This window comes from Sorex fumeus, unplaced genomic scaffold, assembly GCF_029834395.1.
Source record: "Sorex fumeus unplaced genomic scaffold, SorFum_2.1 ptg000009l, whole genome shotgun sequence".
Lineage (NCBI taxonomy): Eukaryota > Metazoa > Chordata > Mammalia > Eulipotyphla > Soricidae > Sorex > Sorex fumeus.
In genome coordinates this window covers 31,388,997-31,416,668 of record NW_026606066.1, presented here as the reverse complement: position 1 = coordinate 31,416,668, position 27,672 = coordinate 31,388,997, and the positions used below count along the sequence as shown (strand labels likewise).

Genomic DNA, 27,672 nt, shown 5'->3' with positions numbered 1-27,672 from the left:
GGTGCTCAGGTGACCAAGCTGTGACTGGCTGCATGCACCTTGGCAAGCACCTCAACCCCTGTACCATCTCTCTGACATTGGGTCACACATATTTAAAGCCTACCTAAATACACATTTTCAGTTATTTATTAGCACTGTCCTCCCGCTGTTCATCGATTTGCTCGAGCAGGCCCAGTAACATCCGCATTGTGAGACTTGTTGTTACTTGTGTTTGACATATCAAATACTCGCGGGTAGCTTGCCAGGCTTTGCTGTGCGGGCGAGATACTCTTGGTAGCTTGCCGGGCTCTCCGAGAGGGGTGGAGGAATCAAACTCACATTGGCCAAATGGACACAAAAAATGGGCACGATTCATGAATCATTCTAATTTGTCCAATTTGGAAGTCTTAGAGATATAACAACAGAGGTTTTGGAGGAACTATAAAGTTGGGCACAGATTAACAAGAATTCCTAACCTTATATTCCTAACTTTATATAGGAATATCATATTCCTAGCTATGATGTTCAGGCATAACTTAAGAATGAGCCAGGGCTGTGCTTTTTCCACTCCCAGATTTTCTCAGGGTTTACTCCAGGCTCTGCACTCAGGAATCACTCCTGGCTGGGCACCAGGGGCCATATGTGGTGCCAAGATCGAACCAAGGCTGATAGCGTGCAAGGCAAACACCCTACCTATGGTACTATCTCTCCAACCTTCAAATAAGGATTTTATTGTTGATGAAACAAAAATTTTAGGGCCAGGAATGTAGCTCAGTAATATGTGTATGCTTTCATACACTCATTGTATGAAGTTGTGGGTTCTATACCTGTCACTAACACTGTCACTGTCCTCCCATTGTTCACCAAGTTCTCCGAGCGGGCCCAGTAATGTGTTCATTGTGAGACCTGTTGTTACTGTGTTTGGCATATTGAATATGTCACAGGTAGCTTGCCAGGCTTTGCCGTGTGGGAGAGATACTGTCGGTAGCTTGCTGGGCTCTCCGAGAGGGGTAGAGGAATAGAACTCGGGTCGGCCATGTTGGCTGCATGCAAGGCAAACGCCTTACCTGCTGTGCCATATCTCTGAATCCATTCACCTGTCAGTAACAATAACCTATAAAAAACCTTCAAAGTTATTACTGTCTTTTAAGGATATAGTCATCTTCCTTCTTATACCCTTTCATTGTCTTTTTCTTGGTCTTAAAATAGCAAAAGTAATATATGCTCCTTATAAAAAGTTTCACTAAAACACAAGAATACATCATAATTGTATTCCACACCCGTTACTTGTCTCCCACATGCTAACTTCTGGAGCTGAAGTCTCACACAGTGGTCTGAACCCTGCAGGTCCCGGGAGCCTTTCAGGCTCTCTGAGAGGCAGAAAACTATTTTTTACAATGATATCACCACGATATCTGCCTTTCTCGTGCTCCTTTTCTCACTTACATTCAGTGGGGTTTTGCAGAAGGTACAGAACAGTTAATGCTATAATATATCAAGTAGAAGCTGATGGGAGACTCAAAGTGTTTTCTATTAAGCCTGACATCAAGAAGATTTTAAAAAAAGCTATGATACCATTCTTCTCACCAACACTTCTTTAGAAAATATTCTCTTTAAAATAAGAAGTGGTGGGCTAGGGAGATGCCTCAAAGATCTGGAGCACAGGCTTTGCGTGCAGGAGCTTCTGGTTCGATTCCCAGCACTGCATGGTTCCTAAGCACCATTAAGTGTGGCGCGCGCGTGCGCGCGCGCGCACACACACACACACACACACACACACAAAATAATAACTACATTGAAATGTTTTGACTGGGTAAAGAAACCATGGTATATATACACAATAGAATACTATGTGACTGTAAGAAAAGATGAAATCATGCAATTTGCTGCTCTATGGATGGACCTGGAGAGAGTCACGCAGAGTGAATTTAGTAAGAGGGAGAGGGACAGACAGAGGATGATCTCTCTCAAATGTGGATATAAAGAAACATGGAGAGGAATAACAAATGCCCAGAGTCAACATAAATGAAGAACATGAAAACTAGTTTTCAGTGGGAAGCCTCCCTTCTGGGGGTAGAGTGGGGTACTGGATGGGAAGTAAGTGAAGTATAACAATGGTGGGAGTAAGTGGTCACTCTGAAAGAAGAGAGGGTTCTAAAAGATGGCAAAGCACTATGCATAAAGCCTGATCAGGAACAGGACTGCAAACCTTAATGACTGAAGGGGCGGGGGGTGGGGGGGAGGAAAGGTGCTTGCATAGAGCAGGATGCAGGTGGGAGGGAAGCTGGGGTCATTGGTGGAGGAAAGTGGACACCAGTGAAAGGTTTGGTGTTGGAACATTGTGTGCCCGAAACTCAATCATGGAAAGCTTCATAAATCATGGAGATTGAATAAAAATGTTTAAATGTTTGTATTTAGGTTAGTAAGTCTACTATTTTAAATTGAGATTTTAAATGTTACCATTTACATTTTAAAATACTAAATACTGATAGATATAACCCATGTAAAAAAAATCTCTGAAATCTTTAATCCTTTTGTGAATTTAAAGGATTTTGGAAACAAAAATGTCAGAGAACTGCTGTTTTAGAATACTAATAATTGTGCTTAATTTGAATAATTTTGATTACATATAATACTACCTTTCTTGTATTGCTTATTCTTAAAAAAGAAACAGTTCGGTTAAAGAAACTTTGGTACATCTACACAATGGAGTACTATGTGGCTCTTAGAAAAGATGAAGTCATGAACTTTACATACAAGTGGTACAATATGGAAAGTATCATGCTAAGCGAAATGAGTCAGAAAGAGAGGGATAGACATAGAAAGATAGCATTCATCTGGGGGATATAAAATAATAAAATATGAGATTAATACCCAAGAATAGCTGAGAGCAACACCAGGAGAATTACTCCATAACTTAGAGGCCAGCTGGGTATTCTAGGGGAAAGGACAATTCAGATAGAAAGGGGAACACCAAGTGGAGGGTGTTTGGAGGATCCTCCCAGAAGGGGAGATGCAAGTTGAAAGTAGACTGGACTGAACATGTTCGCCACTCAATGCCTCTTTGGCTGATCACAGCGCCCAGGAGGAGAGAGAGAACAGGGGGGAATGCCCTGCCACAGTGGCAGGGGGGGATGGGGGGATGGGAGGATGGGGGGGGAAGGATATTATCCTGGTGGTGGAAAATGGGCACTGGTGGAGGGATGGGTATTTGATCGTGGTATGACCGAGATCCAAGCACAAAAATTTGTAAATCTACAACTGTACCTCATGGTGTTTCACTAATAAAAAAGAAAAAAAAAAAAAAGAAACAGTTCCCTGGGGGTATGGTGCCCCAGCAGGTCAATCTGTACCTGTGAGGTGAGTGCATCAGCAGCCTGATGACACCTTCAGACTTCCAGATACCCCAAAATTGCTGCTGTGCCTTTGGCCAGACCCCAAAAACTTGGGTCAAAGTTTACCAAGAAAGTAAATGGCCAAAAGTTAGGTATGTGGGAGACACACCCACAAACCACCTCCGGCTCAGCTATATAATTGGAGGCATGGCCTCTCTGGTTCCTGATCGAACTGCTTAACGGCCATGATCCCAGAGACTCAGAAACAAATCTCGAAACTCAATGGCTTTTGGCAGAAATGCATCCAGTCCCTGAAGTAGGATACAGGCGCTGGGACATACCAGGTGGGAATAGGTTCCATGCCTTGGTCTGTTCCCCCTGGCGACCCAATGGCTGCCATCCTCCAGAGGTCACTGGACAGTCAAGTTTGGGCCCACAGTGGACTAGACATGTGGGGCCTCATGGGATGGGGCTGGAGCCAGTCCTTTCCTCCCCATCCCAACAAAACCCCAAGTTGCCGCCCATGAACAGCCTCTAAGGCTCCTGATCAAGCTGCTTAATGGCCATGATCCCAGAGACTCAGAAAAATATCTCGGAACCCAGCAGGTTTTGGCAAGAAATCCCTCCAGATTTGTTAAAATTTCAGAATTTCAAAATCACGTGGCCACTGCTGCAGCCACGCAACATCATATGTTATTCATAATGAGCAATAGAAGACAAATTGTCTACTATTGCCTTTTCAGTAGATCTCAGTGTTGGGGTAAAATCCCAAATAATAATGGTGGGTCTGGTGTCAAAATATTGAATGTAATCAAAGTAGTGAAAGAGTAATGTGGAAATTATCTGCCCCACAGGTAGGGGAAGGGTGTGGGATGGAGGTATACTGGGGTTTGGGGGGGGTGGAGAATGGGCACTGTGTGAAGGTACGGGTGTTTCATTGTATGACCAAGACTTAAACCCGAAAGCTTTGTAACTCTTCTCACGGTGATTCAATAAATAAAATTATAAAAAATGAAACAAAAAAAAAGTAAGGTGACGTTCATGCCCAATTCAATCAGCTAATCAATCAGTGGTTGGATAAACAGCAGCACTCCTACATTAAAAAAAAAAAAGAAACAGTTCCAAAATATTCAAAATTTCCTACAATGACTCAATCCACCTCAAGTTAAATTACATAAATCTAATTAGTAATAACCCCAAACTATTCCAACACATTATACACACCTAGGAGGAAAACAAATCTTCTATCAAATACATCTGGGTTAAACTTCCCTAAACATAACTCCATGATGATTAAAAAAATAATGAAAGAACTTTTTTATGGGCGAGTTGCTTTTTTTCTAAAACAAACTATGTGTAATAATGATATAGAAGCATCATTGTATTAGAAAGATACACAATGTTTCCACCTTCCCCACCATTAATACCCATACTTTGAGATAATTTCCTTATAGGAATAAAATCATTTCTAGATGTATGTTTAAAAATTAATTAGAAATGACACACTTTATAGCAGTACTCCATTCACTACTTAACATAATCTCTGTAAAAATGTTCAACATATAATCTCAGTAAAAATGTTTTAAACGTAGAACAGAAAGTCCCAGTAAACTGCATCATTTGTTTATTTACTCATTCATCCATCCATCAGTTGGTTAAAGTGGTCAACAAATTATTGGCACTATGCTGAGCCAGGAACAGATGAAAGGATTGAAAGAGAACAAATCAGACAAGAGAATGATTTCTGTAATACCTATATTCTGGAGAGGTCTCATCATACGAAAGACTAAGTAAGGCTGCACAGAGTTTTATAAATGCATGCATTAATTTTGTTCTATGTTACGACTGCTTTCACTTAAATTTTATTTAATTTTTCCAGTGAAATGGTTTGAACTTCTCTCTAAGGACCCACACCCCACACGTATACTTATATCTGCCAGGTTGCTTAGCAATGAAATGTACATATACGACCTGCTCTCTCCTCTACAAATAAACATGGTAAAGAGAAACAAAAGTTGGAAAGAAATTTGACCTTAGCAACTATGTAAGCCGATTTAAAAATTTTTTTTAAGGAGTAACTTAAAGACATAGCCAGAGGGAGGAAATAAAGTCTCTACTTTCCAAATCAAGACATAGACTTATAAATCGATTTGAAATATTTAAAGTGTGGTAAAATGAATTTTGATTTGACAGATACCTGAGGCTAGCTAAAATGTTGTGGGAATTTTGCAGATCAGATCAATGATTAGCAACCCAAGAATAACAGGACAGAATGTAAAAAACAGCTACCACAGAACATCACAAGGAACAAAGTATTAGTTTCATCTGCATCTGATTTTAAAAAGTTTATAATACAGAAGAGAAGCAAGAAGTCCACTCATTTTAAGAACATTTACTTAATTAAGTGAAAAATTCAAACTCCAAAATTCTGTTCATTTACCAAGCATTGGAAATCATAAACATGTTTGCCTTAGTAGTAAATGAGTAATTTTACTACAACACATGAATTAATTTTTCTGAAAAATTAAAGAATGATTGATAAGACAACCAGCTTATATCAATCATTATAAATGTTAATGACTTTTAAAAATTCTATTTCATTCAGCTTCCATAATGATCAAGTGAAATCCAAAGCTCTTATATAAACTTGTCAGTTTTACATTCGTGTATTTTTGGAAGCTATCATTGTCTATTCCAAAATTTTAAGAAATGAAACTACTTTCTTAAGAATTGTCTTCAAACCTATGGTTTGAAAGCACAACCTCTAGTGTTATGTAATCAAACATATAATCATATTTTAAAATATCTAACTACTTGGGTGCTACTTCCTAATGATAGTTTTCACTTACCATACTCAGTCTCCAGTTAGAGTAAGTATTCCAAAAAAATAAAGGACAAATTCTGCCTCGTAAGTTATCCCAAACCTTTCCCAGGGCTCACTGCAGTCAGTTAAACATTTCTGGAATTTTTCAGTGCATTCTGATTCATTTGCAGAAAACAGTTCCTAAGCAATCATTAACATATGATTAAGTATAAAAATGCCTTCTAGCTTTGTCTTGGAATTTTACAAATCACAGTTTCAAAGGGAGAGAACTTTTAAAAACATTTAAAGAACTTTAGGCTGGAGCAATAGCACACCGGGTAGGGCGTTTGCCTTGCACGCCCTACAGGGTTCGGTTCGATTCCTCCGGGTTTGATTCGATTCCCCCGGGTTTGATTCCTCCACTCCTGTCGGAGAGCCCGGCAAGCTACCAAGAGTATCTCGCCTGTTCGGCAGAGCCTGGCAAACTCCCCATGGCATATTCAATATGCCAAAAACAGTAACAACAAGTTCTCACAATTTATTGTGAGACATTACTGGTGCCCGCTCGAGCAAATTGATGAACAACAGGAGGACAGTGATACAGTGCTTAAAGAACTTTACTTTAAAATGGCAACATATCTAGTGGATTAATCACAGAGCACCTGTCCATCTAATATTGCTACATATAAAGCTATGACTGATAAGGGACATGTCTGATATGTCAATAAGGGACATATCAGATTTAATTCGGCAACATCTTCAGTCACAAATAGGATTCTTTCACCAGATATCCTTTAAGATAATGATCTGTGTTAATTTCCTAGTGCTTTCTCTCTATAAACTATTTTCATATTTTTCACAGTGACACATGCCATTACCTTCTAACCTTCTAGTTGATATTATGTATACCAGTTAAAGGAAAAAATATATATATATATATCTTCCTTTCTCCTCTCTCTCTCTCTCTCTTCTCTTTCCCCTAATATCTAATTTTCTTCTAAAAAACTACTTTGCATCATTGAAAAATAAATAAATAAAATTAATTTATCCCTGGAATACTAAAATAACAACTTACTTTCAGGTCATTGTTTTGTTTTTAGAGCTTTTTAAGGAAAAGTTTTCTTTTCACTGAAAAATCAAGAGGAAGATACAGTGATTTCACCATCTACCCTGCCTCCACACATAGAAAGCCCCCATGTCATTATCAACATGCACCACTGGACAGATACAGTTCAAGAAACAGATGAACCTTGGTTTATTACAACTCAGGTCTTTAAGAAACTTAGACAGAGAAGGTAAAGCGGAAGTACTTACCTGCCCTTTGTTCCCCTTACTTAAAGAGAACTGATGCATCATTAGTTTAAAACTGGATGTCTAGAACACATTTTTCCCCATACCTCTACAGTCTGCTAAGTTAGTTCCTAAGTAGTGTTCTCAGGTCATAAAACCTATTGGACAAGCACATAGAAACTGGCCAAAACAGCTAGAGCCTGATTTACTCCACATCAAAGAAATGGGTAAACAGAGAGACAATGAGACATTTGATAATAGCTGAGCGGTTTAGCAACGACCACAGAAAGGAACGCAACCCAGCATGTTAGTTCAGAGCATCTCCTAAAAGGGTTCATGGGTTTGCCGAGACTTATTTATTTGTTAAGTTACACCAGACTTGCTGGAAACATTTTAGACTGTGGCTATAATTTTTTTTATATAGATTCACTTTCCATAAAAGTTTTAGGTTGGTAGTGAGAAGCACAGACCATTGCTCTTTGAAAGTGAATAGCACTGAAATCCTTCACCTACACCCTACGCTACTTTAGATCATGACGCATACGAAATATTTTCAAAAATATCCCAAGTAACTTGGAAACTTCTTAAGTATTTTTCTTCTTAACACTTTTGGCTCACAGGTCTTTCTTTGAGTTCTATCGAAATTGCACATAGCCCTATTTCAGTGATACTAATAACCTTCATACAACAGTGGTGGGGTCTGGTAACAGCTAATCTAATAAGATAACATTTAGTGCTTTCTATATCTATCTCTGTGCTTTACATGGATTAGTTAATTTCACCTTCAGAAAAGCCTTTGATTACTGACTATTAAATTGATTTCATAACTGAATGAACAGAGGGAGGCAAAAAAGAGGTCCAATTAACGAGAGTCAGTCTGTGCTGGAGTTGGAACAAGAATCAAGAGTCCAAGTTTTCCAATTCAGCCTTTGACGCCAAAGCTAATGTTAAATGACCCAAAATGACAGCAATTTCAAGTAGTGTTGTCCCTCAAGACCAACTGAGCACATGGAAGTTTTTGTGAAACAGAAAGGCAAAAATGAGTCAAACAGACTGGAGAGACAGTACAGTGGGGAGGACACTTGCCTTGCATGTGGCTGACTTAGGTTCAATCCCTGGCATCCCATATGGTTCCCTGTAGCACCACCAGGAGTAATTCCAAATGCAGAGCCAAAAGTAACCTCTGAGAATTACTGGGTGTGGCCCCAAAACTCCTCCCATCAAAAACAAGTACAAAGAAAAACGAACGAGTTACGTCACCCATAATTACGGGGCAACTTCAACGTTCGTTTCCAGGTTTCAAGAAAAAAGAACATTGCTAGTCAGGTAGTTTTTACTTTAGGGATGTTGTATGGGATGTGGAGGAAAGAGTGTCAGTCTGGGTGTCTGGAGGGATAGTACAGTGCGTTGGGTACTTGCCTTGTACACAGCCAACCTTGTACACAGCACCACATAGGGTGACCTCCAAGACTGATCCTTGAGCACTGAGCCAGGAATAAGCCCTGAGCATTGCCAGGTGTGCCACCCTCAAAGAAATTTCAGTCTGGTAGTCATCCAGAAGAACATATAAACCTGCTGCTGGGATGAGAGAGATAGTACAAGGGTTTAAGGCACTTGTCTTAGGTACCTAGCTGGCCCTGGTTTAATTCCTGACACCACAGACAGTCCCATGAGTGCTACTAGGGCTTACTTCCGAATTCAGAATCAGGAACAAGCACTGAGAACTTCCAGGTGTTCTTGCTTTCAGTTCTTGCTTTCCTGAACTTCCAAGGCCCCCTTGCTTTCCGCTTTACCCACCTAAAACCCCTGCCATTGTTATTTATCATCTTGACGAAACTCTCTCAGTCTCTGAGTTAGCCTGCATCTGGAAAGTGGGCATGATATCCACCACAGAAGGAGCTGCAAGTCACAGGCATAGCTCCTAAGGTATGCACAGGCACATATCAAGTGCTTGATCAATGGCAGCTAGCACCTCCAGTATAAACAGCACAGGAATAAATCTCTAGGAATCAGGCACTTGAATGCCACAGAAAGCTGTCTCCAAAGCACTGGCTTCGGAGTGAGACTTGGGTACCTTCTGGAAGCAAAGACTCCACACTTGAAAGGCACATCCTTTTTTCAGGTGAGCCCCGTAACTGCAGTCAGCCCCAGCTTGCCAGACCAGCATCTATGATTGCTCTGAGAGCTGACGAAGCAGAGAGGCTCCTTTGCTACTGCAGGAGGGAGAGCAGCAGCAGCAAGCCCAGGACACAGTCCCTGCAGGTTGGTGGCAGAAGAGGCACCAGTGTCCTCTTACTTATTTTCTTCAAGGAATTATTATTTTTGGAATAGCATAAAAATATTAAAATCAAAAAGGTTGTTAGAATGACTACATTTTTTTAAATTGTAAGATACAGCTTTTTTTTAAACTTTGAGATACAGTTACAAAGCTTTCATTGATTGAGTTTCAGTCATACATTGATCGAACACCCATCCCTCCACCAGTGTACGTTTTCCACCGCCAACGTCCCCAGTATCCCTCCGGCTACCCCCACACCTCATCACACCCCCTGCCTCTGTGGCAGACTACTTCTTTCTTGCTCTCTCTCTACTTTGGGGCATTATGGTCTGCAATACAGACACTGAGAGGCCATCATGTTTGGTCCTTTATTTACTTTCAGCACACATCTCCCATCCTGAGTGATCTTTGCAACCATCATTGACTTAGTGACCCCTTCTCTATCCCAGCTGCCTTCTCCCCAGCTCATTAGGCAAGCTTCCAACTGTGGACCAATCTTCTTGGCCTTTGTCTCTACTGTCCTTGGGTGTTAGATTCATACTATGTTGTTTTATATTCCACAAATGAGTGCAGTAGGATGACTACTTCTTAAGACCGAAGTGATAGTACAGTAGGCAGGATGTTTACCTTGCATGCAGCAAATCTGGGTTTGATCCCGTGCACCCCAGAGGGTCCCCTGAGCCTTCCAGGAGTAATCCCTAAGCATGGAGCCAGGAGTAAGCCCCAAGCACAGCCAGGTGTGGCCCTAAAACAAAATCAAACCAAACCAACAAAAACCCAGAACAACTACTTTTAGAGGAACAGTTCTCTGTTTTCACTGAATGATGGCGGAACTGCATTAATAATCTCTGCTTCTGAGCTACTGCTTTAGAAATCATGCCTGGATCAGTTCCCACTGCACACCTGGGCAATCCTAAAGAGCGGAAGCAGTGGCCCTGCTCAGGGCTCTCTCTATAGAAACTTGAGACGCAACAGTGAGGGGCCCCACCTTGAACGGTCTGTTGTTGGAAACTGCATGGTAAAAAATAACATGAGGAATGTGGCCAACAAGTCACTGCAGCCCAGAGAAGTTCCATGATCTGGATTAGAGGGTGGTGAAACCCAGACAAATGAATCCCAGAGCCTTTGAAATCCCAGAGCTGCCCTTTCAGTGAACTGGACCAGAATTTACTTGGGGGGGGGGGGGGGGGGAGCTTTGCTTCTTACCTGTGCTCTCAACGCTCATAAACATGTGATCAAGTCCCTGCAAAATGCAGAAACTATGATCATGCTTCATTATGGCAGTCATAAGTGAATGGCACATACTGGGACAAATACTAAAGTCACTATATGAGAAAGGGTCTCGGAGCTAAAGAAGGAAAACAATTCTGTGTGGCTTGTAAAGGACACAAATTTATAATTTTTTTAAAAAGGTACTTAGTGGTTACTTCTAGCTCTGTGCTTGGGGGTCACTCCTGGCAGTGCTTGGGCACCAGTTGTGCTGAGAATCAAACCTGGTACTCCTGCTTGCAAAGCATGTTTATTAAGCTAGCACTCTGCTCACCCACCCCGAATTTGTAATTTTCTATTCTCCTGTTGCAATAATCTTAACTCAAAACAGACCAAAGTTTTCAGTAGGAAATCACTCATATGATTTTGCGAGCAATAGAAAAAAAAATACATGTATCCGAATATATAATTGTCTATCATTTCTATATCTCTATTTGAGGCATTTACTTGGTTTTTAATCACTTGCAAATTCAGAGCAGACATGCCCATGACTTGTCTATAAGTACTCAAATATTTGCTGAAGAAAGTATCAGTAAGTAGCTGTCGTAACATTGAGTATCTAAGTTCCAACTTTCTGACAACATACTTAAATAACCATGAAGTCAATGTAGATAGTTAAGCAGACAGTGGCCCACCTCCTTCCCTCCTCAGCTCCTCAGAGACAGTTTTAGAAACTTCTTTCTTGTGAGCAGATGACTGAATGCTGCCTTCGGACTGCATTTTCCACAGTTTACTATAAAATAACTTCTGAGTAAACGGAAATTTAATTGTGCAACAAACTTGTATTATAATAACAATCTAAAATGTTTTTCTCTATACCTTTTTTTTTTGACAAGGACAGCAATGGGTAATGCTGATTTGTACTTTTTTGTCTTGGACCAGCTCAGTTTCTATACAACATGGTGCTGGCACAGCCCAGAGAGCTAGAAATCTTGTGGGTTCTGATTTTTTTTTTAATGTGTGTATCTTTTGAAAACTATATACAGTAAAACATTCCTTGCTTGCAACAACAACAACAACAACACCTTTCTTCAAGGTGGTGGGGTACAGTACCTGCTGCACAGGAAAAGCCTAACTCTAATGCTGTTGTATGTTATCTTAACAATTAGAATTTTAAAAATATATATTCAAGTTTCCCATGCCATACATTCCTGGTATTTATTTGATTCAAGTTTTGTTCATTTTTGTTGGAGTTTTGGGTTTGGGGTCATGCCCAGCTATGCTCACTCAGGACTTACTCCTGGCTCTGTGCTCAGGAGTAATCCCGGCAGTGCATGAGGGACCATGTGGTGCTAGAGAGCGAACTCAGGGCTCCCTCATGCAAACCACGGGCTCCAGTTCTTTAGACCACTTCTCCAGCTCCACTCTCAACTTTATAAAATGTGTATATAGTAAAGAAACACTGAATATCTAGTTTGTCAATAATCAATATATAATTTTCCCATAGTATTAAGATGTCTTTATAAAACTTTACAAGGGGCCAGAGTGATAGAACAGCTGGTAGGGCATTTACCTTGCACGTGGCCAACCCTGGTTCAATCCCTGGCATCTCATATGGTCCCCACAAGCACCACCAGGAGTAATTCCTGAGTGCAGAGCCAGGAATAAGTAACCCCTGAGCAACACTGGGTGTGACCCAGAAAGCAAAACAATATTAAAAACTTAAAATCTAAAATAAAAATCTTTTTAATGGGCCAGAGAGAACACACAGTGGGTAAGTATTTGTCCTGCATAAAAACAAAACCCTTTGAGAAATGTGAAATATATCACTTCATGGTAATAACAGGATATTAAAATAGCAACGGACTATTTCTAATATTTTTTCTTTATTTAGGGGATCAGACTTTGCAGGGCTCAAAGTCCTGTGGTGGAGGGGGTTTGAATGCAGTGCCAGAACTCAACCCAGGGATCCCACATACACAGCATGTGCACTTCATGCTATCTCCCTGACTTCTATTTCTAATTTGTCTTCTTGGGCCATACCCAGCTTTGCTTAGGGCTCACTCCTGGCTCTGCTCTCAGGGCTCACTCTAGGCAAGGCTCAGGGGACCATACAAGGTGGCAGGGATTAAACCCAGGTCAGTCATGTGCAAGACAAGCACCCTAAACTGCTGTACTCACTCCAGCTCCTATTTCTAATTTTTCATGCTATAAAAATACTTGACTAAAAATATATATATTTCTTTTGGGGTGATACCTGGTGATGCATAGGAGTACTCCTGACTCTGCACTCAGGAATTACCCCTGGCGGTGTTTGGGGGACCGTATGGGCTGCTGAGAATCGAACCCGGGTTGGCCACATGCCAGGTAAATGCCTTACCCACTGTGCTATTGCTCCAGCCCCTTAGCTAAATATCTTTACATAGAAATATTTATGTGTTTCTCTAGTTGTTTCCTTAGGATAGACTCCTAGTTCTGTGATATGAGCTCCAAAGACCTTTATTTCTTTGCACACACTGCAGTTTGAATTCAGGTCTTCATACAGATGAGAAAAGTGCTTTTCCACTGAGTCACATTTCCTATCTCCCTAGGAATTTTTTTTTCTAGAGGCAAAATCAGAATTCATTAACACAGTAGGGCATGACTTACTGAAACCTCACCAACCCTAGGTCCCATCCTGCCTACCACATCAACTCTAACTCAGCATTTGCAATCAGATTGGGTGGCACTTCACAAAGTACCCAGGAGGCTGAGACTTCTCCTTTCCCTCAGGGCTAGCTCTGTACTCAGACCTGCAAGACGGGGCTGGAGCCATAGCACAGTGGGTAGAGTGAGAGGGTGTTTGTCTTGCACTTTGTGCCCGGAGCACCACCAGGAGTGATTCCTGAGTGAAAAGCCAGAAGTGGCCTCTCTGAGCATTGTTGGGTGTGGCCCCACCAAACCAACAAAACCCTTAGAATCTTCGAGGAGAGTTACACACATGATGTGCAGAGGGGTGGTAACATTTTTTATCCTTTTGAGTTGAAAATCAAATAAAGCAGTTTTACAGACTTGTGTTCCTTTGGGAGAAATATTTTGACAGCTTGAAGTGTATTCTGCAAGAGTGATCCAAACCAGGGTGAGAGGCAGTTATGGGGAGCTTCTACAAAGGACTAAAGGAAACCCACCATTCTTCCTAAAAAATTGCTGATGCCGATGCTGGGGCTTCTCCCTTAGGCTTAGACCCAAGCAGCAAAGAGGTGATGAACCCCAGTTAGACTGACTCCGATGCTGCCAGAAATGCTACCCTAAAATGAGGCTCATGGAGACTGGGGCCTCATGGGGAAGTGGGAAAGGCAGCTCAGGGCTTCTAGGGCACATGCCCAGAAAGCAGCCAGCAGGTTCTTTCTTCTGTCATGCTGAGTATGGAAATCACTTGTGGGTGATGTGCGCCTGAGTGCCAGGTGGCAAATTTCTTTCCAGGGGTCTCCACCTCGGGGTCTCCGACACGGGCTGCATACACAGTGTCAGCGCCAAGCAGCAGAGCAGGCTGAGTCTCTGCTGAGACTAGCAAAGATCCACGGGAGGTCTGCGGGAACGTGCATCTCGTCTCCCGGAAAAGGTTAATTGCAGTTTTCAATAAACACACAAACAATCACAGCTTCTCATTCCCAAAGCAAGATGCATCATGGAAATGTGAACAGCACCAAGGACACAAATGTTACCTTGGACACCCGTTCTCTGGGATAATAACTAGGAACACTTGGTCTATTGTTTCCCGGGCTACTGAGGATATGAAAATTCACTATGATTGTGCAGACGGGAAAAGAGGAGTGAAAATATAGAACTCAAAACTAATCGACAAATGCTGCCCAGCAGACTTAGACATGGGCAGGAGACAACTTCCTGTGAGCATAAGCTTGTCAAGACCTAAGACAGAAGAAATACTGGGTAGCCAAGAACAGGGGGGCTCCAGAGTCACACGGACAGGTAATAAAACCTGTTTTAGCTGTTCCATAGCCATGGCCAACATATTTCACTACTCTCTTTCCAGAGTTTCATTCTCAAAAGAAACAACGATACTCCAACCTTCTATATGGAGGTTCCTAAACTTACTAGCCTCCATAATCTTTTTGGGGAAATAATAGTGTCCCCTGAAAATCTACCTTAAGTGAACAAAGTGTCCTCACCTCCACCAGTTGCACCCAAGGCTGGGTCATGTGGGTGGTGGCATCACCCACTGTGGGAACCACATTCCAATAATGTGAATCCAGGAAATGTTCATTATCAGTTGCTCTTGTTCTATTATTCAAACATTTTGTGTATTATTTACACAATAATAGACCTGTAGAACACCCAATTTACAAATTGCATCTAAATTTCTGGATTTCAACTGTTAATCCCTGGACCAGTACCAATCAGCAGGCAGTAAAAGGCTGAAAAGTACTGATCTGTATCACAAAAGTCAGCCACGGTGTAAATTTTTGCAAGCAAATACTATTTTCCCATTGACACTGGCCTTAAGTATGTTACAGTTGCAGTTCTGAATAGGTTCTGTGATCTGGGTGGAATCCCCAAGAAGTAGGAGCAGAAGCAACTCGGTATAGGTGGTACCAAGGGCTTCATTCACCAGCTAAATTCTAGTGTGGACACTGCATATTTTCCTATCATGTTTGTATTCCTCTCTGATATGACAGTTGAATTTCAGGATCCTCCTGCAAATTTCTGGAGCTACTGAATTCCACACAGAGTTAAGAACTTTCTGCTGAGAGCTAGGGGAGAGAGCTCAGAGGGCTGAGAGCATGCCTCACACGTAGGAGGGCCTAGTTCAATTCCTGGCATTGTTCTCTGAGCACCCCTAAGAGTGAGCCTGAACACCGAGCCAGGCATAGCTTTTGTTTTTGATATAACCTAAGAACCAAAAACAAAACCAAGAATTTTCGACTGAGATACTGACAGATTTCAAGTCGGATTTCTCTTTACTGAAAGACTGAGGTGATTTACAGTGGAGGTTAGGTGTTAGCTCTGGAATGCTTGACTTATTTTCTATAAAAATAATATTTTTGTTTAAGGTAATATTATATTTTGCAGATGCTAAGGTGGAAATAGGATTCATACTCAGAAGACAGACACACTACATTTCAAAGCAGTGATCTGGTTATTTCATTTCACAAAGTTATTTGAGGAACATGCCTCAGAGGAACATTTTTCAACTGGAAGAGACACTCTCCAGTTCAGTCTAGGCATATGCTGGAGATATTTTTATCAATTTGTTTGTCCAAGAAGAAAACTTGTTATGAAAACCCTATAAAAGCGCAAGGGAGAGAGCTCAGAGAGTTAGAATGTCTGCCTGGTATGCCCAGGGCCCTGGGTTTGATCCCCGGCCCTACATGGCTTCCAGAGAACTGGCAGGTGTAATCCTGATAATCCTGATAACACCCAGAACTACTAGGGAAACTCCCCTCAAAAAACAACATAAAATAGTATAGACATACTATGCAGTATACTGTGTGTCTGTATACGATTTAGTATACCGTTTAGGATATAGTATATTGTATAGTATATAGTATATACAATAACTATACAATACTGAAAAGTATATAGACACACTACATAATGACTATACAAAAGTACAGTCATTGACACGAATATTTTGACTTAAAAGCATCTGCATCCCAAGCCAAACTACCTGGAAAACAGATGTGGCTCTCTTCAGAATAGGGGCACGTATGTTACATGGCTCCTCAAGATCCCTGCTTGGGCAGCCTTCATATGTCATTACTGGATATTAACTAAATGGATCACTTTTTTAAAGCATTGCAATAGGGATGCTTTCAATACATTCAGATACCCACACAACTGAAATATTTTATTAGTTGTTAATGAGTTATTATGATCTTTAATACATATTTTATTAAAAAACTGTACGAAAAGATGAACAATCAGCTTCTTCACACTTATGACACTTTTCCCTTAAGACATTTTTTGGAAATTTTATGATTGTAAGCTTTAGCAAACCTTAAATTATTTTAAGGAATAGCTGGCATATTCTCCTTTGATTTTTCTTTTTCACTAAACAAAGACTGACTCATTTAAGCATTTGCAATGTCTTACCTGGTAGAACTAACAATTCACACTAATAATAGACACTCTCACCTGGTAATTATGCACTCAAAACCTAAATTTTTAGAAAGATAGAGTCTGATTTTCTGAAATGACTTGATAATTAAACAAACACAAATAAAGATTTCAGGCAGGGGCCTTGCTTTATAATTGCAGGTGCATGGGACCAACCCCAAGAACTGTCTCTCCAGTCTGGTATAGTGTAAACATTTCTCTAAAATAAGTAAATGTTAAGAGTAATTATTGAAACAAACAATATCTAGTTAGCTGGTCACAAACTTAATAAGCCTAGTACTTTATGTTAATACAATAATTTTAACAGGACAAAGAATCTGGATTGTCAACAACCAAATCTTATGTAAATAAAAAAGTTCCAGGGCTGAAGAAATAGCTCAGAGGGCAGAGGGCTGGAGTACAAATGAAAAGCTTCTACACAAAGAAGGAAACTCAAGTTAAAATATAAGGACACCCTACTGAGGCTGGAGAGATAGTATAGTGGGTAGGGTATTTGTTCTGCATGCAGCTAACCCAGTATCCCACATAGACTCCCCAGCACATCAGGTGTGATCCCTAAGTGCTACCAGGTGTGGATCCAAGCCAACCAAACAAACAAAAAACCCTCCAAAATAAACTATACCCTACCCCTACTGAATATGAGAAAATATTAGTATATGATACATCAGATAATGAGTTGATATTGGAAATCTATAGGCAACAGCAAAATATTCAAAGACCCCAACCTCAGATGGGACAAGGATATGAACAAACACTTTGCCCAAAGAAAATATACAGAAGGCTAAAAGACATATGAAAAAGTGCTTGTTGTCATTCATGAGTAGCGAGATGCAAATCAAAACAGCAGTGAGATACAATCTCATGCCAGTGAGAATGGCACATATCAAAAAGTCTGGAAATAGCCAATACTGGTGGGAGTGTGGAGAGAAAGGAACCCTCATCCACTGTTTGGTGGGAATGTCATTTGGTTCAGCTTCCATGTAAAGCAATATAAAGATCTCTACAAAAAATAATATAATAGTCACGTACAATCCAGCAATACCACTTCTTGACATCTATCCTCAAAACACAAAACATTAATTCCTAAGGACATATGCACACTTCTTTTCATTGCAGTGCTTAGTACAATGGCAAAGAAAACAGCCCAAATGCCCAATTACAGATGAACTGATCAAGAAATTGCGGTATATGTACACAATAAAATAGTATGCAGACCAAAATAAGGCACAACCATGCAATCTATAGCAACATGGATGGAACTAGAGAATATCATGCTGAATGAAGTCAGTCAGAAAGAAAGGGAGTTACATAAATGATCTCTCTCATATGTGAGACTTAAAGACATACATTAAGGTAGCAACAAAAGACCAAAGGCAATACCATGGGAGAAAAGATTCACACGACTGAGTTGGTGGCTGGAATGGGTTGAAAGATCTTTGGGAGAGAAGAGTGGGTTGGTATACTGGTGATGGGTGTGGTGTTAAATTATGTGCATAAGAAACGATCATCAACACTACTGTAAATCAGAGATAATCATTTTTTTTGAAAGAACTAGAACCACTGCCACCATGTAAGCTCACTACTCAGTAAAATATTTTAGATTTTCTGAAGCATGCAGCCACACAACATCTACAAACTCCACCATACTAGCATGCCGACATGACCACACCAGCTTCAATGGGAATGTAATATAGTAGTCAACAAAACTCAATGAACAAAAACATTACATAGAAGGCTCAACTATCAACAACAACTTAGCAAACCCTCAGACAAAGGCCTATTATCTCCATGGTGAGAGATAACAACTTTCACAAATTTTCTTTTATTGAAGTCATTTTTGATTACTTCAATAGCCATTCAGTGGTAACAAGCAACATAAAATAAATTATTTTGGACCTGCTATGAAGGCAGGTTTGGGAGGTGGTTGGAAAAACAGGGACAATGGTGGAGGGGATGTCATAGTGATTGGGGGATTGCAATATTGAATGCCTATAACAAATACATCATGAACAACTTTGCAAACCATGGTGTTTGTAAAAAGTAGGGGGGAGATAAATAAAGGAATTAGAGTGTATGATGTACACACATGAGCTCAAGTTTTAAACCCAATACCAAGTGCCTCCAGAGCACAAATATGAATGCAGCTCCCAAGCCCAACACCATCTCTAAATGTTCTACTATCTAGCAAATTCTCAAAATTCTTAGATCAATCAAGTTTTAACTGCAGGACTTATTATGGCTGAACTTAATTTATTAATTTGCATTCCAAAAAGACACTAAGTTTGGGGCCAGCAGCAATCAGAGCTTTTGCCGTGCAGATCTTGAGGCCCTGAGTTTAATCCTCTGCACTGCAAAAATAGCACAGCGGTAGGGCGTTTGCCTTGCATGCAGCCAACACGGCCGACCCGAGTTCGATTCCTCCGCCCCTCTTGGAGAGCCCAGCAAGCTACCGAGAGTATCTCGCCCGCATGGCAGAGCCTGGCAAGCTACCTATGAGGTACTCGATATGCCAAACACAGTAACAATAAGTCCCATGATGGAGACGTTACTGGGCCCACTTGAGCAAATCGATGAACAATGGGAGGACTGTGACCGTGACCGTTTAAAAAAGAGAAAGACTATCTTTGGAATTTGTCTAATTTATTTGAGAGTAGAACCCTCTTTATGAAAAACCCGAGGGTCATACATTTCTTAGCACACACTTTGGGAAATGAGGATTTATGCACAAATCATCATCTGATCAATGCACTCATTTCCTCTGTGAAAGTCTTAGGCTTATGAATGAAAACAAACTCTTGGACTGTAAAAACAGAATTGAGGTTACAAACAGTAGGGTGAGACTGGGCCATCAGGAGGGAGAGGGCAGACAAATGGGGCCTAAGGACAGCAGGGCTGGGTTTTGGTCACTCTGATAGCACTTGTGATGCAAGAACACTGAACACCAAAAGCATCAAGATTAACAACTGTAAAGCATGTTAGTAATAAAAAAGTAAAACTCAGGCCTAGCTTTTTACAGTTTATGCATCACTGTTGACTCACACAAACATAGAGCGTCAATCTTTTAAAAACATTCTAACATCCAATATCAGACCTGAATGAACCATTAATGAAGCAATTACTAAAGATGTGCAGCTGGTTAAATACTAAGTGGCACTTTGGCCCTATCTTTGGCAGATGGAGCTTGGAAAGTATCTCAGCATGTTCAACTCTTCTCTGTGAGTAAGCGCTTCCTGGATTCCCTGGGGCACAGTCCCATGATTTCCCAGCTCCTTGGCATCATTTACCTGTTGGACTACATAATAAAGTGACAGGAAGATGGCCAGTTACTATTCCACACTTGGCTGCTATTCTTTGTTTTACTTCTCTATGAGGATGGAAGAAGGGAGAGGACAAATAAATGTGAGATGGAAAATCTGTAATAAGACTAGACTAATATTGTGGCAGGGATTTAAAACCATACTCCCAGAGTAATTAAAACATTTGAGGAATAAGACTTGTCTCTGAAAAATCGAGAGTGCACACTCTATTTTAAAGAGCTCACAAAATAAAGAAGAAAAGTGCCTACCATAGAGGTAGGCAGGATTGGGATAGGGGTGGGGCTGGGGAAAAACTGAGGACATTAGTAGTGGGAAATGTACGTTGGTGAGGGATAACTGTCCTGTCACTGTCCTCCCGTTGTTCATCGATTTGCTTGAGTGGGTCCAGTAATGTCTCCATTGTGAGACTTTGTTGTTACTGTGTATAGCATATCGAATATGTCACGGGTAGCTTGCCAGGCTTTGCCGTGCAGGCGAGATACTCTCAGTAGCTTGCTGGGCTCTCTGAGAGGGGCGGAGAAATCAAACTCGGCTCGGCCATGTTCGCACTTATAAGGCAAATGCCCTACCTGCTGTGCTATAGCTCCAGCCCGGTGAGGGATGGGTATTGAAATATTGTATGATTGAAACCCAATCATGAACAACTTTGTAACTGTACAGTATTCACTATGATTCAATTTAAAAAAATAAGTAAAAATAAAGAGCTCACAATATAGTTGCGAGGGTCAGTACATAAAAAGAAAAACACTGTAGAGATATCTAGCAGTATCAAACATCCTGCAAATGTTCAGAGAAAAAGTGAGGACAATGTTGGCTGGGTGGTTGACTTGGTGGTCAATGAAAGTGTCCCAGGTGTAGATCCCAGAGCAGAGAGCAGTATGAGAGTGGCGGAAGAAGATGTCTGGTTTTGTTCCCCTAGGCAGGAAAGACAAAGGCAGAGATGCAGAAAGGGCCATTTCAGAAGGTAAAGACTGTACTGACTGGTAGAAATGAGGCACTGACGCTGACTAGGATTATAGGGCTCAATGGACAACAAGTAAGACAGTCTGGCCTCCTCTGCAACAGTCATACTAGGGAAACTGAATTTCAAGAGGCCGTGCATAAGAGGTAAGATAGGAGTACTTTTTCAGGATCCTGGGTTGAGACCAAAAGAGTTCAGGCTAGAGAGTGGACAGTGGAAATAAAAAGGCATTATAGTATTAGGAAGGAGGAAATCATGAATAGGACTTGTTAGATTACTGAATGCAAGAGAGGTGAGGGAGAATGGAATGGCTTGAGCCTGGATCCTTGAGAGAATGACTAGCAAAATGGTTTGACCATAATGATTGAAGGTGCTTCTATTACATCAAAGTAGGAAACTCAAATCAGTGACTGATTACTAGAACTTACAAAAACCCAGAAATATCGTTGGCCAAGGTACCATCATCCCCTCTGTGAAGTGCTCACTCATTTACTAATCTGGTCAGTTCGGGGCAGAGCTCATTATGGAATTTGCAGCATGTTAGCCAAATGAGGAGAATGCTTACATTGCACCATGATTAATTTATCACACTTTCTCAGCATCTCTTCCCTAAGAAACCAACTCTTACCCAAATATAGGTGCTCATCAGAGCATCACATACATCTCACTGCAGGATTACTCAAAAGTTCAGAATTCCAGCAAATGTCTAGATTTGAGGAAGCCACTGAGGTAGGAGTGGAATAACAGAACTGTCATATTTCTCAAATCTCTCCCTTTGGAAAGATAAAAGACACAAAACATGAGGCAGGAAGGAAATCCAGGAGCGATTTCAGAAGAGGTTCCACCTGCTGAGATAAACAGGCATGACTGAAAACTCTTTCCTTCAAGAATAACAGGTGTCTGAACACTGCTGCTTCCTGTAACAGATTTCATTATCAATTTGTGGACCTGACATTTTATCCTAAAGAGACTCAAGCTTCCCTGTCAGGCAGGAGTTACACATTGGACCTTCAAGCTCCCTCTTGGAAGGTCAGGTTCTGTGTTCGCCTTCGATTTTGCACACTGGCCCCCGAGCTCAAGTGCAACAGGCAGAACCACTGGGCATGAGAGATGGTTCAGCAGCATTCATCAACTTTTCCATTTGACCCCAATTCCCTGGGGTGAGCCAGGCCAGCAGCCAAAAATGGTGACACTATTTAAAATGCCCCTCACTTTAAATGCCAGGGGCAAAGGAGTAATGGAGATGCCAGAATTAGAAAACACAGAGGAGCAGGCCATGAAAGATAACCTAAATCTACAAACTTAGAAAGCTTGGCAGCATGGAGTTGCGATCGAATATAAAATGTTTTCATTCATGGTGTTCTTTCTTCGATGTCATACAGTGCACCAAACATTATCACTGTGAGTGAACAAACATTTAGTTAATGGCAGACCTTCTTCCAATAAACAGAATGGAAATGTGATCCCTCAGCTCTCTCATAAAGAATATCAATGGTGAAATCCCCCAGAACCTACCGTGGAAATAGATGTTTCAGAATGAGTGAAGAAGATGCATGTAAGGAATCCCTGATTTTCTCATGTTAGAACTGGCAAAGGACATCTTGGTGATGTGAAGGGGAGGGAAATGGAGGGAGGTTGGTAGGACTAGGTCGGGGTGGTGATGGTAGACTGAAGGCTCTCTAAGGAACACCCCCAAAAGCACATTTTTGCTATCAAGAATGGTCTAATTCTCAACTGGAACTGAGTATCTCAAGACTCAGTCAGGGCAGAGTGAATAGCCCCAGAAACTAGGCAACCACTGCTTATTGTGAATTACCAGTTATACAACAAAAATCCTGTTGCAGGCTAATATCGTAATGGGAGACAGTAATATTTTAATTTTCTGCAGGACAAAGCAGCCACCTGATCTGAAAATGAAGAATATTCCCATGATTAAAACTCATACAACTATGACCAGAGTATAGCCATAGTAAATAATATGACCATAGTAAATATGATTTTCACAGAATGATTTCCTTGTAATTCTGTGAAAATCATCATTTATAGAATTAGTTCAATAAACAAAATAATTTTCTTAACCTATTTTTTGGTTTTGTAGCCACACCCATCAGTGCTAAGGAGCTACTTCTAACTCAGTGCTTTGGTTGGGAATCATTTCCTGTGGTTCTTAGTTCTCATATTAAGGGGACTGACCATGAGGTGCGGGGGCTCTAACACAGGACTCCCACAGACCGAGAATAAACTTCAGTCCTTTGAGCTATCCTCTTGACCTAAGTCTCTCCCTCTGTCTCTCCCTCTCTCCTATCCTTAAACATTGTCTGAGTTCTCACTGCCCTTATTTTCTGACACCACACATTTTTTTGGATTTAAATTTATTTATTATTATTTTTTTAAATTTTTATTAGTGAAACACCATCACCGTGAGGTACAGTTGTCGACTTACAAGTTTTTGTGCTTGGGTTTCAGTTATACAATGATTGAGTACCATCCCTCCACCAGTGCCCATTCTCCACCACCAGTGATCCCAGTATCCCTCCCGTCCCCCCATGCCCCCAACCCACCCCGCCTCGGGGGCAGGGCATTCCCTTTTGTTCTCTCTCTCCTTTTGGGTGCTGTGGTTTGCAAAAGAGGAATTGAGTGGCAATTATGTTTGGTCTATAGTCTACTTTCAGCATGCATCTCCCATCCTGGGAGGATCGTCCCAACACCCTTTACATGGTGCTCCCTTCTCTATCTGAGCTGCCTTTTCCCCTAGCATGTGTGGCTGGCCTCCAAGCCATGGAGTGAACCTCCTGGTACTTATCTCGGCTATTTTTGGGTGTTAGTCTCCTATTTTTGTTACTTTTATATTCCCCAGATGAATGCAATCTTTCTATGTCTTTCCCTTTCTTTCTGACTCATTTCACTTAGCATGATAATTTCCATGTAGCACCACTTGTATGTAAATTTCATGACTTCACCTTTTCTAACAGCTACATAGTACGCCATTGTGTACATGTACCAAGTTTCTCTAACCAGTCATCTGTTCTCGGGCACTCAGGTTTTTTCCAGATTTTGGCTATTGTGAATAGTGTAGCAATGAACATAGAAGTGTAGAAGACACCACACTTTTATTTAACACTTAACTCCTAAATCTGACTGTCTCCAGATGCTATGTGACATGAAACAGAAAGTAGTGCTTAGCATGCCAGTGACAAGCCTGTAGGAAGGAGATCTTTGCAGCTTAGATCACTTTTCTGCTCCATGAGCAGAATGAGGAGGGCAGAATAGGCAGTTTCTCAAAGCTGGTTCATACCCCAGGTTCAAAGAGAGAAGCTAGCTGCCTTCCTGTGATCTGCACTCCAGAGTTTTTTTTTTTTTTTTTTTTTTGGAGGGGGAGGAGGATTCCACGCCCAACGATGCTGAGGGGTTACTCCTGGTTCTTCACTCAAGAATTACTCCAGGTGGTGCTGAGGAGAATGTTTGGGATTCTGGGTATCAAACCCAGGTTGACCTCATGCAAGGTAAGTATCCTACCACTATGGTTCTGACTGCCCAGAGAAGGATGCTTGAAATGGAAGAGCAAGAGCAAAGCCTTTGTAACCCCACCAAGGAGATCCACAGAACAGTGAGCTTTCTCGCAGAATGTAACTTTACACAAAGGAACAGTCCCAGCCCCTGCTGAGTGACTGCTGACACGCTTAGAAGCTGACAAAGGCACTTTCCAGACTTTTCTTACCTGCCGACTATCCCTCTGGGAGGATGTGGAGGAAGAGGCACTTCGATGGGTTGGGGTGGCGGTTTTATGAGCCGGGGAGATGCCCCTCTCGTCTGAACTCATTGCTGCAGCTGGACTCTAGTTGTTTGCTCTCACCACCATCCCAGTTGTGTCTCAATCCACAGAGGAGTAGGCGATGCTCCTCAAGCCTTAGTCCATTTCATGAGCCAGGTTTGACTAGGGAAGAAAGAGGAGGCAAATATTGAGGTATCCAAGAACAAATCAGACAAATAAAAAACACCCCATGTACACAGCTTAAAACACAAGTTAAACTATTATATTTAGGACAAGTATACATTAGTGAGAGGAAGACACAAGTATAGCAATAGCACAGCAGGTAGGGTGTTTGCCTTGCACACTGCCGACCCGGGCTGACCCAGGTTCAACTCCTTCGCCCCTCTCGGAGAGCCCGGCAAGCTACCAAGAGTACTCCACCTGCACAGCAAAACCTGGCAAGCTCCCTGTGGCGTATTCGATATGCCAAAAACTGTAACAAGTCTCACAATGGAGACGTTACTGATGCCTGCTCGAGCAAATCAATGAACAACAGGAGGACAGTGCTCCAGTGCTATTTTTTTCCTAAATTTTATATCTCCCAAGTAGTGCTCCAGGGGCCAAGGGGATGCTCCCAGTGATACTGGCCCACCAGAATGGTTCAAGGCTTGGGTCTAGCAAAGTAGTGCTGCTGAGGCCCAGCAATGCTGGTAAGGAATGGCCATCAATCTTCAGACCAAACTTCTGTCCAGATAGAGAGGCAGCCAACTAAAAAAATCAAGAAACAGTGAAGAAGGGCCAGAACGCTACCCAGGGTTAAGAGCAATCCCCAGCTCACTCCCTGCACCGTGTATCACCAGGCATGGCCCCACCATATGGCCCTGATTATCCCAGCTCTGCTCCCGCAGGCCCTTGCATCCAACTGCCGGTGTGGTGAGCCAACAATGGCTGGGCCCTTGGGTCCCCTGAATACTGGTTGGCAGCTCTACTCCCAATTTTTCCTTTAATGAAAATTTTTAAAAGAAGGAAGAGTGGTGCTGTAGAATGAGGCATATGGTAAGGAGAACGAAGTGAGCCTGTAAGTTTGTGGTCTCTGAGCAAGTGGATGTGAGCTAAGCGCTCAGAGCTGAGCAAGTGTTAATGGGCTACTTTTGGAAAACAGTATGGACGATTCTCAAAAAATTAAAAATTGAGCTCCCATATGACCCAGCAATACCACTCCTCGAAATATATCCCAGAAAGGCAAAAAAGTATAGTCAAAGTGACATCTGCACTTGTTTATTCATTGCAGCACTATTTACAATAGCCAGAATCTGGAAAAAACCTGAGTGCCCAAGCCAGATGACTGGTTAAAGAAACTTTGGTACATTTACACAATGGAGTACTATGTAGCTGTTAGAAAAGATGAAGTCATGACATTTACATACAAGTGGTACTAAATGGAAAGTATCATGTTAAGCGAAATGAGTCAGAAAGAGAGGAATAGACATAAAAAGATTGCATTCAGCTGGGGGACATAAAGTAACAAAATAGGAGACTAACACCCAAGAGTGGCCAAGATTCAAAAACTGGATAGCTACATGCAAAAAAATGGGCTCAGATCTCTGCCTAACACCATGTACAAAAGTAAGATCAAAATGGATTAAAGACCTCAACATCAGACCGGAATCCAAAAGGTACATTGAAGACATAGTGGGCAAAACCCTCCATGACATTGAAGCTAATGGTATCTTCAAAGATGTCACACCACTGGCTAAGCAAGTGAAAACAGAGATAGACAAATGGGACTATCTTAAACTAAGAAGCCTCTGCACCTCAAAAGAAACAGTGACCAAAATACAAAGACAGCCCACAGAATGAGAAAGGATATTCGCGAAACACACATCCAACAAGGGGTTGATATCAAGGATATACAAATTACTGGCTGAACTCCACAAGAAGAAAACATCCAACGCTATTAGAAAATGGGGCGACGAAATGAACAGAAACTTCCTCAAAGATGAAATCCGAATGGCTAAAAGACACATGAGAAAATGCTCTAAATCATTAATCATCAGGGAGATGCAGATCAAAACAACAATGAGATATCATTTCACACCACAGAGACTGACCCACATCCACAAGAACAAAAGCAACCAGTGCTGGCGTGGATGTGGCAAGAAAGGGACCCTCCTTCACTGCTGGTGGGAATGCCGACTGGTTCAATCCTTCTGGAAAACAGTATGAACGATTCTCAAAAAACTAGAAATTGAGCTCCCATTTGACCCAGCAATTCCACTTCTGGGAATATACTCCGGAGAGGCAAAAAAGTATAGTCGAAGCGACATCTGCAGTTGCAGATCATTGCAGATCATCATTGCAGCACTGTTTACAACAGCTAGAATCTAGAAAAAACACTGAGTGCCCGAGAACAGATGACTGGTTAAAGAAATTTTGGTACATCTACACAATGGAATACTATGTAGCTGTCAGAAAGGATGAAGTCATGAAATTTACATACAAGTGGTACTACATGGAAAGTATCACGCTAAGGGAAATGAGTCAGAAAGAGAGGGACAGACATAGAAAGATTGCATTTATCTGGGAAACATAAAGTAACAAAATAGGAGACTAACACCCAAGAATAGCCCAG

The 27,672-nt window shown here is 41.4% G+C and overlaps 1 protein-coding gene across 14 annotated transcripts in view; it reads right to left on the bottom strand.

Annotated features, from left to right (window-relative positions):
• OSBPL6 (oxysterol binding protein like 6) overlaps window positions 1-27,672 on the bottom strand; it is a 241,267-nt gene that overhangs the window by 76,350 nt on the left and 137,245 nt on the right. For all 14 annotated transcript variants that reach the window (XM_056110115.1, XM_056110113.1, XM_056110116.1 and 11 more), the window contains one exon: window positions 25,008-25,223. In XM_056110115.1, coding sequence (XP_055966090.1) covers window positions 25,008-25,109 — 102 coding nt within the window. In that variant the 5' untranslated portion in view covers window positions 25,110-25,223. The remainder of the gene's footprint in view (window positions 1-25,007; window positions 25,224-27,672) is intronic.